General features: G+C 50.2%; 1 protein-coding gene across 1 annotated transcript in view; it reads left to right on the plus strand.

Annotated features, from left to right (window-relative positions):
• The first annotated feature begins 3,865 nt into the window (after positions 1–3,865).
• Positions 3,866–12,834, plus strand: part of PRICKLE2 (prickle homolog 2 (Drosophila)) — a 31,830-nt gene continuing 22,861 nt past the window's right edge. Inside the window, exon 1 of the mRNA XM_010570903.1 lies at positions 3,866–4,042. Within this exon, the coding sequence (XP_010569205.1) occupies positions 3,911–4,042 (132 nt within the window). The 5' untranslated portion in view covers positions 3,866–3,910. The remainder of the gene's footprint in view (positions 4,043–12,834) is intronic.

Below are 12,834 nucleotides of genomic sequence, written 5' to 3' on the forward strand. Positions count from 1 at the left end.
GTTTGCACCGTCCCCCTGCACCAGTGGATGGGGGGGGGTGTAACTGGGGAGGGGGTTAGAGCCTCCCCTGAGAAGAGGACTGGACACCGTGCCAAGAGCACCACGTAAAAGCAGCCGTTGCAAAATAATATACATCCGTCTTGTAACTTCATCACATGAAGCGCTGGCCTCGAGTAGAACAAATTTTTCAATCTGTTTTCGAGCCATTGCTGCTTTGTACCATGTGAAGTCAATTCAAGGCAGGCTCCTTTCCAGCTAAATCCGACACCAGGAAATGTTCTTTTTCTCCCCATTTGCTTCCCGCCATCCTGGCCCCGCGGCGGGGCAGCTGCGTGTAGCTCCGTGCCGAGCAGCCCCGCCGGATTGCTCCCCAGCCCGTGCCTCCCGCAGCAGCATGGCAGATGGCTGGCTCCCTCTCTTCTTTCCTCCCTGTCCCCAAGCTACGGCTGCTTAACAGCTCCTTTATTTACCCTCCGTGCCTGAAGCTGGTTGTGCTGTCAGCTCTCCTTTCTCCATTGGGAAACGCAACATCACTGGGTTTCTCCTCGCCAGCCCTCAGCTCCTGGAGTCAAGTGATGCTCCAGGATGTCCCCAGCTTTTAGCAACAGCACCAAAATATCTCCAACCCTCTGTACTCCCCGATGCCGGAGACCTCTCTTAATCACCAGGGCAGGTACTTGCCTGAGATGAGCTTGCAGACCCTTCTCTGGGATGAGAGCAAGACGGAAAGGCTCAGGAACGAAGACGGGATTTCTAGAGAGTGATTGACATTAGTTTCTTTTTGCTTAAAAAAAACCCACCTCCCCACGCTCTTCTCAAGTTGTGTGGGGCTCCTTGGCTGCCCAGGCAGCGGAGGTCGTCGTTGATGAAGCTTTGGTGGTGGTGAGGTGAGGCTTGTGTCTGGCCAGAGCCAAGCTAATGGGTTTCCCTTTGCAGGACGTGCCGCTCCACCTGGGCTGCGGCACCCTTTGTACGGTAAGGTATACGGCACGCCGACGCGCCGAGCATCTCCGGGCTCCGCCGCAATTCCCGCGTTAAAGACTAACAAGCCATTGCTGGCAGGAGCAGCCAAGCAGGCTGCCAGCCGTGGCCCCGCTCCTCTCCAACACCCACCAGCTCTCCACCATAGCATCGGCACCCACGGCACGTCATTGCTCCGGTCATCGTGCGTGCAGTGGAGCGCTGGGACGTGGCGTCGTCTCACTTCATGCCGCCCCGCTTCGAGTGCGGTGGGAGGATGCTGCTTTTTCAATTTCATCTCGTGTTTGAAATGTACATTTTTATATTAAGTTTTTACTACGGGGAATTATTTTTAATTATAGCGAGCTGCAAGATGATAAAATAAAGTTGAGTAAGTGAGACCTATGCGAAGAAGTCATGGAAACCATATCATAGGAGTGGAAAGACACTCCTAGGACACTGAGTATTGTTCCCATGAAACAACATGTCCTAATGTAAAGAAAATAATTGTAATTAAAGCTGTTAATCTTCTGCTTTTAATGAGGGGAAAGGAAGAGAACTGAGTATCTCAGGGGCAAGATCTTGAAGTTTGTACAGTTTGCCCGGAGAAGTGGCAGAAACCCCATGCGTGGAGATGCTCAGCTTTTAATGGTGCAAAGTTTTTACAGAGCCCGTTGCCCTGGCCTGGGGACATCACTGATGAGTAGACAGGCTACCTGTGTCCGTTTCATTCTTTACTTTTCTGACCAGGAGAAGCCAACCACTGGTGATACCTGCTTGCCTGGGATGGGGCAGGAGTGAAGATGGGTGTAAATCAGCTTCCCGACCCGGTCCTCGCACTCCCGGCCGTGCGTGGTGCGAGCTGCGGGATGGCGGTCGCGTGGAGCGACCTCTGGGATCTGAAGGATCATACATCTTGCTTATTAACTCTTTGACACTGTTATTTAAAGTCCTCACGGTGGCCTGATTTATCTCATTTATTAAAAGCCAAAACCTCTGGCGCTCTCCTGCCGTCCTCCGTCTCCTGGAGGGGATGTGTCTAGAGCGGGCAGGAGGGCAAAAACGTGCAGGCTGGCTTCGTCCCGTCACAGCGCCCGTGCTCCTGGTGTTGCTGCTACCCAAGCACGGACTGCTGAGTTTGTCTCCCTTTGAAGCTTGTGATGGATATCCTGAAAATCCAAATTTGGCTAGGAACTCCTAAACTCCATTAGAATAACTATCTCCAGTGCCAAACCTGGGGCTCTGGAGCTATTAATTATTGCTAGCATCTTGTTGCATATTGAGGTGCTTCTAATCGTATTGTTGAAATGAGATGGAAACGGCAAAGAAACCAGCGGCTTTGCTGGGGCAGAGCGCCCTTGCACGGTAGCTGATTAATTAAAGTATTCACATGAAATGGTGCCTTGATTATTTTTTAAGGTAACAGCCAGAGGCGATGCCGAGACTCTCCGACTGGACACAAACCAGATGCCGGGGGTGCGTGGGGGTCGCTGTGTGGTTTAGATCTGATGAAAGGCAGGAAATGGGAAAATCTGGCAAATCTCCCTGGCTTGACTTAACGGAGCCTCTTGACTTTTGCTAGAGTGCATTTTTTGTGCTGTAAGGGCCAAGTGGAAATTTAGACTCGAATCTGGATCTAAGCGCTGGTATGCTTAGCTGGCTTGTACACCATGGTGAACAAGAAGGAAAGGTGTTTGAAAATTAAAGAACCCTGTGTTTAACTGTTGCTGCCCTCTGAATTTCTTTGCTTTACCTTACAGCAGAGAAACCTCCAATGGCAATGGTAACTTTTCCCTCGCTTTTTGTGTGGTACCTTATTTTTTCTGAGATGTCTCCCTTCTGCTACCCAAGTAAAACCGTATCTCATTCCTCAGAAGTCGGTGGCATTTCATTAGTGCGAATTAATTCAGAATCCTGTGTGGTTGCTTCAAAATAGATACCATTGACCCATACTGTGGAAGAGCATTGCATTTTCAGAAATAGAAGCCAATTTATCAGCATTCCCTTTAACCTCTTTCTGTGGGGCTGGGGGATGTTTTCAGCTGGCTTAATCCTTTGCTGTTACCCCTGGCAAAGGGGTGTGATGTCCTAGCAGCCCCGCAGAAGAATGCTCACGCTCAAGCCCACGAAGAAAATCTCCCATGGACCACCAGCTGCAGGAACAGACCCTTAAAAGAAATGCTAAGAAGTGATATTTGCAGTGAATTAAGCTAACGGCAACCTGTGGGCTGTTCTTTCAGTTCTTCTTGTGCTTCCCCCCCCTTCCCCGTCTGGCTCTCGGGCAGCGTGTGAGCCGGCGTGCCGCTGAGCCGTGGCACGTGCCGTCGAGCCGGGCGGTTAAGATGCCGTTGTAGTGTGACTGTGGTTTTTGTAGCCTCCCTTAATTTAATTTAGCTTTATATGTTCAGACTATAATCAATTTTTATGCTACTTTAATAAGCAAATTTATGCTATCAGCATGCTAAAGGGACTTGTCATTCACAGCTTCCCAGTCAATCCACCATTTTCTGTATCAGCCAAGTGCTCAGCTGTCCTAAATTCGGTAACTGCTCTGCAATTTCCAGCTGGCATGCCGATCCACACCAGGCAGGCACACGGCCCTTGCCTGTGCCGGCCCCTGGAAATGCTCCTCGCGGTGCAGTAAGGGACAAGCAATTACATATCCCCAAACATTGGGCAGTCGGACTCAGCTTGATTGCCAAGTGTTGTTACAGCAAATACGGACTTTTATTTCCTCCTTGTGAAAGAGACAAATCCTACGTTAGAAAATGCCTGAGCATAAAAAAGGGTTGAGTTTAGTATCCGCAGGCCAGCGACTGGCAGGAATTGCTTTGCTTTCTTATTTAAAGTGCAACTCACCGGGGCACCTCCTCTTTTTCCTCTCTCCTCGCTTTGCAGGAAGATTTGCCTTCACTGTAAGTGCTCCCAGGAAGAGCACATCGTAACAGTTATGCCTCTGGAGATGGAAAAGACCGTCACGAAGCTCATGTTCGACTTCCAGAGGAATTCGACTTCTGACGACGACTCGGGCTGTGCCTTGGAAGAGTACGCATGGGTCCCCCCCGGCCTGAAGCCCGAGCAGGTAACAATGACACCACTCGGTTACCAGAAGTAAATTGTTTTAATATGCTCTTTGGAAATAGTTTGCCCTGATTTTTCTTCTAGGGGTGCAAGCACTTGTTGCATATGGCTGTTTCTGGGTGCACTGTAGAGACTTGCAGAGACGGGTCTGGTCTGAATGCACTAATGAAACAAAACAGAGATGCGATCCTTGCAGGACTTGTGGTTTTCTGCATCTGTAGATATATCTAATTGGTAATTGAGAGGTGGGAAACAAAATACTTCCAGGATGGGGTTTGTTGTGGTTGTGCAAGGGAACAGATACAGATGTACCTATTACTGTTTCATGGGAAAAAAAAGTGGTGGGACTCCAGTATTGCCCAGGGACTCGGTGCTCCTGCTGTGCCCTCCTGGACCATTCTGCTCTGCGGTAAGTCCAGGGCAGACAGTTAAAGCTGGTAGATGACTCTGAAAAACGAGCCAAAGTCTTTGGGGTTGGGTTTTTCCAAGTATGACATTTGTGCCTTACTGGAAGGAATTGCTCAAATGAAGTTCAAGTCCCTCGGTACAGGAATTGCGCGGGATGGATTAGACCTCAGCGTGCTGTCTGTGCAGAGAGTGCGTTGATTTCTGCTCCTTGCAGTTTACATGATTCGCTTGGTTTTTATGCTGATCTTTTACGTGTTCGACTCAGAACTTAATTTGCAGAGGAGACTGCAAAATGAGCTTAGCCTTGATAATTGCTATGGCAATCATTTTAAACTGTGTAAGGAGGCTGGGAGAGGGTGGAAAGCTTTCATTCTTACTGTTGTAGTTGCTGTCCTTAAATACTGTGTTTTCCTGAGCTTTTATTCAGAAGGGCTTAGGCATTTCCTGAAATATTTTGGCACTGCCTGTAGGCTGTAAATATTATCTGTCTGATTAGAGAAAATCCAGTAGTTCGGTGGTGGTGTTTTTCTTCTTTTTCTTGTCTTTACAAGCCTTGCTCGGTGCTCGCTTGAAACTCCGCAGCACCGTATGTTTCATTAGGTGCCATCCAACCATGCAAATCCGGCAGTAGCCTTGTTTTCTGTCACCTTCCTTATGTCAGAGCTCCCTTTTGTGCCTTCCAGGAGGTACAAGACACAGCGCATGGAGAGATGCAGATGGTCCTGAAGTAGCTCTGCTGGTCCTTCATGCTGCGGGGACACGAACCAGTTGGGTTTCGGGCGTCCCGTTGGAGGACCATACCCAAGCTGGTGCCGCCTGCTCTCAGCACAGCCTTCTGTCCAGGCGTGTCCGTGGTTTCTGGGGCCCAAGCTGGCCCACGTCCCTGTAGCCCACCCCTTTGGGTGGAAATACAGATATTTAGTGACAGGTGGTACCTGACCGGGTAGACATGGTCTCTGATGGGTACAGCACGGCATGAACAGCAATTGAAACCAACTTCCAGCATGGTGGTGACATATTCCAGAAGACCTGGATGCTTCTGTGATCCCTCCGGTGCTTTTTAAGAAATAGCGTGCCGTCAGGGAGTTTGGGGTGCTCGGAGAAAATAGAAGTCCATTAGCTCTAGCAGTAGGTACTGGCATCTCCTGCATTACCCAGGTTAATGTATTTTTAGGTTCTTCCAGCATCTGTTTCTTGCAGAGGTAACAGTGCTCCTTGAGACGAACACCTGCTTTCTAATTACGCTCCTCTGTCTGCGTTGCTGGGCCTTTTAGCAGATTTGCCACTTCAGACCTGTCTCTAATCACCATGGAGATGAAGAGCAGCCGTAAGCAGAGCCAAAGACAGGCACTGAAATCCTCCCAGCGTAGCTCATCCGCCAGCCCTGCGGGACCTTTCCCACATCAGACGAGCCACTAAGGAGACAAAAGCAAGGGGTGACTTCTCTGGGCTGTGAAAGAGCCACGATGCGGGGCTGGAGGTTGTCCCCGAGTGAAGAGCAGCACCCTGAATTTCTCCAGGAGTTACCATCTGCCTGGGGTGTCGCAGGGCTGGGAGCTGCCCCGGGGTGCAGGAGGGTGCCGTTTGCCTCCCATGGGGGTAAGAGATACCTCTGCAGCAACGTGCTGGAGCCGTGCAGGGCTGCAGACAGACCTGCGGCTTTCTGGTCCGTGAGTCAGGTGGGCGCAAGTGATGTGGAGCTTCTGGAAGGCTGATGGAGCAGCTGGTGGGCTCTGCTCTGGCTGAGGACACTGCTGTCAGGCTGGGCTGAAAATGCAGATTTGCAGGCAGTGAATTTTTCTCTGCCTTCCGCTGTTTCACTGTCGTATTTCTTTGACATGAACCAGATGAAATGAAACAACTTTTTCTGCAATATTCTACTTTATTAAAATCTCTACGCAGCATATGAGCTGGGGAGGTAAGTGGTCCCCTGAAAGACTAATGCAATTTTCTTATTATACTTGGACGACAGCCTTCCTACCTCGCTATTCTTGGGAGACAGTGTTCACGTCTCACTCAACACAGCAATTTACAGGATTTCACGGGGGGAAGTTGGCCAACAAACGTGACATCGGGTTTTGGCAGTTTCTGCAGGTCATTTCAGAATTTGGAGAGCCCTTTCAATCCATAGCTTAAATTATTAGGTATAATCTAAAGGGGAATTGACCCAAACCTACACAGTCTCACTGGATTCCTAGATGCTAATTCAGGCATCAGCTGGTCTGTGGTACATGTCAACTATGTGAAAATCATGTTGGTTACTTAATGCCCACTACTGAAAAGAAAAAAAAGCATTGGTCCAGTGTTCACAGGTAATGATCCAGACATTGCATTGAAGAGCGGAGCTGAAAGTTATCCCTTATATTATGGCTCATCAGAATGCAGGACTACAAAGTGCTTTATGCAACAGCTGTAAATATTATGTATTTTTAAATATGTTTATAACACAGGGATGAAGATAGTAATATAAAAAAATTTTATAATACCACTGCATAAGGTATGGTAAAAATTCATCTGGAAAACTGGCTAAAATTTATGACATCGCTGATCAAGAAAGAGGGGTATAAACTGGAAGGAGACTGGAAATGTTATTTCCTTGAGGAGCCTAGAAGAGCTTCGTTTGTTCAGCCCAGCAAATCGAAGGCTTGTGATCACTCCCTGTGCATTAGAGGAGGAAGAGCAGTTATTCAAGCTCCAACTTTGGCACAAGAACATAGATATAAACTGGCTCCAAATGCATTCAGGCAGGAAATTGGAAGAGATTTCAAACCATCAGAGGTGTAAGGCTCAGCGGCAACCTGCCAACAGGGAGAGCGATGGGTAAAAACCCAAGACTGAGCTCCATAAATTATAACGTGATTAGAAAATGTGGTTTCTTGTAATAGCCGTCGGCTACAGAGGATACCCAAGAGGCTCCTCTGGGCTCTAATCCCGCTTGGATTGGACCTCAATGAGAAGTTGTCTTATTGCAGAAGAGGGACTTCTCTTCTGGAAGATACGGATGCAGATGGGAATGGGAGAGGTGGCTGTACAGGAGGCGAGGCAGAAGCTCAGGATGTGGGCTTTGAGAAATAACTCTTCTTCCTGCCTGCCCTTCGATGGTCAGATAGAGAAGTAAGTGTGAAAGTCTTGAAATGGGCAGACACCAATAGAAACATGTCCCCAGTAATGCAAAATCCCAGACCGGGGCTGGCTGCAAAGATGGGGAAGGCAATTTTGGGAGCCAGTTTGTCTGCTGGGGCTGGCAGTCCGACAGCTGATCCTCCTTGCACCGACATAAGTTTGAGGGCAGATGCTTAAAAATAAGGACTTTTATGATGTGTTTTTCACATTTTTAGGCAAGGCATGCGTAAATACATGTGAATGCGCAGCCTTGAATTCCTTGGGCCTGTGGTTTGGAGAAATCCAAAGAGGTTATAACATGCCAGCTTGAATTTCTGAATACAAGGGATTTTTGAGGATTTCTGTCTTTATTGTCTCTCAAAAATAGGAGCAGCTGGTTATGGGCACAGATTGCCAATTAAACAAAAGATGGGGCTCTACTTCAAATGTGGTGCAGCTTTCGGTATGGTGCTGGCATGCCAACGTTCAAGACCCTTGTATGTGCCATAAGAACTTAATTCCCTCTTGCTGTCAGCACAGTTGCTCTGATCGAGTCCCTTAAAAAGTTATGAAAACCTCATCTGAGGTAAAATTAGTAGCATGAAGAAGGTTCAGGGGATGACTTTCCTCTAAGACAGCCGTTAGAGCTGGCACTGGGAGAGCTTTGCAGCGTGGTGTGAGACTCATAGCTGTCACAGGGGCTTTATTCAGGGGATAACGCATGTGTTGATTCCTGTTCCGGATCTTTTGCAAGACCTATAGCAAGGTTATAAAACCTCCAAGCTTTATCAGTTGCTCTTCAGGTCACGAAGTGAGGAAAGGAGAGCGGAGCTGAACCTACACTGAACATGCATTTACACCTTACCTAAAGATACCCACTTTAACCACCCCAGTGTGGTAGAAAATACATTATCTGGGCCAGTCATCTCTGGGGGACATGTGCCTCACTTGTGCCTCTGTGTTACGGTCAAGTGCGTTTTACCTTCTCGTCCTTTTTTGAGCCCTATAAGTTCAGCAAACCGTTTCACTCCTCAGGAGACTAAAGCCTCGCAGCAAGGAAGGAACGAGACGGACCAAAGCAACCCTGTGCCCCAAGCCTGCATGGTAATGGAGAGCAGAGAAGCGAATTTATGGCCAGGCAGAGGAAAGACGAAAGCCCCGTGAAGAGCTCTACCTTCCTTGACAGATCCTGACCCTGGGAGCAGAGCGCAGCGGGTGGGAAGCCGAGGGTGCTGAGGACGGGAGCTGTAACTCACGTACGTGGTGCCAGAAGCTGCGGCCGCCTCTCGCTCTGCCCCCTCGCACACATGCACGCTGTAGTATTTTACCCAAAAGCTGCATTTCAGCACATTTTTAAAAGCTCTCCAATTTCACTCGGAGGTAGCGGTAAGTCCATCACCTCCCAGCTGAACTCTTTCGGTATCTAAATAGCCTGGCAGTTAGCGGCTCTTATTTCAAGGCTGGAGCTGTCTAAATCCAGCCTCCAGGCATCGGACCATGCCGAATGCTTCCCAGACGGACGGAGCGGCAATCCTGCACACGAAATGCTTTTTCTGTGTGCGATGCCAGTGCTGCGTGACTTGGGGGCAGCTGGGGCGGGTTAGGAGATTCTGGAGCTATTCCCTCTGCCCTGGAGCAGAGCGTGTGGAGGAGGTGTGAGCGCATCCCCTGCTGCAGAAAAGAAACCATGGCAAAACCCTGCGCCCGGGCTCTTGCTCCATTTCTGTATCCTGGGGTGTTTGCCTGATTGAGGTGAGCTGATAGAAGCTGTTAAAATTATTTAATCCTTGAACAATCTTCTTATCGGGGAGGGAATCGGCTTCTTTTGGTGGGCCACGGAAACAAAACTACTCACCTGGTGGGGTTTGCTTGGTTCTTAAATTTGAAATAGCTGTGTGGTGGTCAGCAGAGGTGAGAGGCAGGGGAAGAGCAGGGAGTGGAAAAGAAAACAGAAAAATCCTGGACTACACAATATAAACTTGTCCTGGAGCTTTAGTCCAGGGTACAATTACAGCTTTTCCTTGTTGCAGCGTTACTGTAGTATGCTACCCTGTGACTTACAAATACAAGAGCACCTTAAGTGGCCTACCCAGGGGAATTATCAGCTATGATCAAGGCAGCAGATGATCATTATAATTGCTGGTGCTGCAGGGGACTCAGCAGTATGAGCGCGGCTCTGCCGGTCGGTACCTCGCAGCACAAAGACCGCTCTCAGATGCTTTTGAAACCGCCGTTTCTGGCTCCTTTTTATCCAAATTCGATTTCTGCTTAAAAAAGAAGAATCATGGCGTGCGCTTTCACAAGTCTAAAACTTGCGGATGTACGGCCTTCATTCAAATGTTCTTCTTTGATGCCAGCGGGAAGCGATGTTTCCGCGGGATCTCTTACAGACCAAGAGCTGCTCCAAAGGCTTGGCAGGAGCGGTTGTCGTTCTCGACTGGTGAGCAGCAGCGCTCAAACGACGCGGCTGCCGTTAGCCGCGGGAGAGAAGCGCGCGGAGAGCCGCGGAGCGTGCCAGAACAAATAGCACTTAGGAAAAAGATTTTTTCCTTTGTTCCCCGCCTTTGTCCCTGCGACTCGGGAGCGGGTTTCCGAGAGCAAACCCAGCGTCGCGGGGTGCCGGACCGCCCGGCACCGGGGATCGCATCCGTCTCCCGCCGCCACGTGCCGGCACCCAGGCGGGTTCACGGATCTGGGGTGATAGCGGTCTTCTCCCAGCCGGGGCTGCGGGGTCTCGGGGGGGACCCCGGCTCCCTCGCGGGGTGCGTGCCTGGCTGCATCGCCGCACACGGCAGACCCAGCCAGTAGTTCCCACTGTCCTCTCCATTTCGGAGCATCTGGCCTCGCTGCAAGGATTGTTTTGCTTCAAGAAATAAATAAGTGCTTTGTATCCTAACGGCCGTGGAAAAGGAGGACGTGCCAGACTCGGGCCAAAGCACACTGAACCCCTTTTCCAGTTTCACACGTGCTGTCGTCTGTGGAGCTCGTGTGTGAGCCTATGTCTACAAGTACTTGCAACGTTTTGCAGACACGTTGAGAGGGTTATTCGTGTGTGGCTTGTTTGGGTTTTTTTCCCCTTTGTTTTTCCAAGGGAGGCCAGCAGGGACGAGAGAAATACTGAAGGCACCAGATTCATTTCTCCAACAATTTTAAGTATTCCGTGTAAAAGACCATTTAATGCCTGACATGCGGTTAAAAGCGAGCGCTGGGGAGGAGCAGGCGAGCCGCAGGAGCAGCCCCGCTCGCCTGGACCAGCACGGGCTTGTCGGAGCCACCGGCCGCCTTCCTCCCGCTGCAGCCGAAGCTCGCGGGAGCTCGCGCGCAGCGAGCCGGGGGGACGGGGCCACGAGCGAGTGGGCTCACATACGCACCGGCAGACGCTGCTCCGCACATCGCTGTGCCGGCAGCTCCCTGCGCCCCTGTGGTACATCCCCGGGTGCCGTGGGGTGGGCTGCCGGGATTGTGGGACCCCTGGCGTGGTCCCAGGGGAAACGATGCTGTCCTGGGCACCGGGGGGGATGTCGGCGTGCCTGGATTTTGAACGGACTCCACTGCGTGTGATGATTTATTGGGCTGTGCCTGAGCGGTGGCCGACCCACCGAGGTCCCCTTTTTGGGGACATCCGTGTTCAGGCCCTCTGCTGCACACAGGACAGCAGGTACTGGCCTCGCAGAGCATTTTGCAAAAGCCTTGCAGGTGGTTTTGCAGTTCGTTTGGTTTCATGAGAGCCAGGTGGGATTGCCCAGCTGGATGTGCTGGAGCTGTTATGGCTGAGCAAGTCGGCACCCATCGGCTGAGCCGCGCCAGGACACCGCGTGCTCCTTTGTAGTCCATCCCAGTGGTACAGTCATCCCAAACAGCCCGGTTTGGTGGGTGCTTTCAGTAGGGGTGAGTACAACCAAATGCTACTTCCCAACAGCAATTCATGGCATAAGAAACGTGGTATTTCCCCTCCGCTTCCTTTAGTTCATTGATCAAAGAGATCCTTCATCAATGGCTTAAATTCACAGGTTCTTTGCAAACTTCTCCTGCTAGGAGAAGGTGTAAGACTTCGCTTACAAATATGCTCACGTGGGTTTTGTCTTTGGTCAGCCCTGGGAGCGCCAGGAAAAGCTGCAGTCCTGCCTTTATTTAGCAGGGCCGGGGTAGGTTTGTAAACTGTCAGAGTTAAACTGGAAACACACCCCAAACCTAGGAAGACTGCAGAACACAAAGGCATTTGTAAACTAATGTAATTACTTTCCTCGGTGCCTTTGAATAAAGTTGGCTCCACTTTAAAGGCTTTTTCCTACCCTCGTTTTACATTGCGTTCTTTCCTTTCTCCTGGTTTCTTTCTTTTTAAATTTCTATCTCCCCCCTCCATGCCCTCCCCTTTTAGCTCCAAGCAGCTGTTAATTTCCAAAATGTGTATCAATTTTTCTTAGCAAACCTTGGTATTTGGACATTTTCCTTTTGAAGGTGAGAATAACACCCTGGGAAGATGGATATCTGCCGCTCTGGTTTCTTGTGGCGCAGAGCCTGTCCAAGCACCTGGGAGACCTCCCCGGGGCAGGACAGGGCTTGCCACGGCACCCAGTACCCGCAGCCAGCCCGGCTTCCAGCACACTGGCCAGCCCATCCCCGTGGCATCAGGCCCTCATGACATTGACTGAAGCCTTACTTTAACTCAGCCTGATGTTTTCCAGATTCCTGTGGGGTTTCTCCTGTTCAGATGTGAGCAGAGGTCACAGTGAAGAGGGGCAAGTGGGGAAACTGAGGGGGAAACCTAGCCCGGCCCCACACGTGGCTCCCGTGGGTTAATGATGCTTGTTCGGATAATCACGGCCAGAGCAGATCTGTTGCGAGGGGAAATAGCAGGATGTGGAGCTGCTGTATTGTATGGCAGAAGTATTTAATAATAAAACAGTTAAAGATACGGCATGATTTAAAAGGGATATGTTATCCATCCTGGGTCATTGCCCCACACTCTTTTCCTTATCTGGGTGCAGCTCATGTTGCGGAGCCTGTAAGGTCAGTGAGGAGCCAGCGCCAGCGCCTGGGGGGTCTGCATCAGGCCCTTTGGCCACAGTGGTCCTGCAAGGCTCACCAGCTACAAAGGCTTGTGCGTGCTCCGAACCGGAGCTGGACGGAGGAGGAGTTAATTTTAATGGAAAACAGTGACCTTTTGTACAAAAGCAAAGTGCAGACTAGGCAGTTTTAGTTTTCCAGCAAGCTAACGTTTTCTGCAGGCCTTTTCCCTGAAAAGCCAGATCAATCTGGGAATCGCCCCCTTTCCTTCTTTAT

This window comes from Haliaeetus leucocephalus, unplaced genomic scaffold (genome assembly GCF_000737465.1).
Source record: "Haliaeetus leucocephalus isolate CR32 unplaced genomic scaffold, Haliaeetus_leucocephalus-4.0 Scaffold2, whole genome shotgun sequence".
Lineage (NCBI taxonomy): Eukaryota > Metazoa > Chordata > Aves > Accipitriformes > Accipitridae > Haliaeetus > Haliaeetus leucocephalus.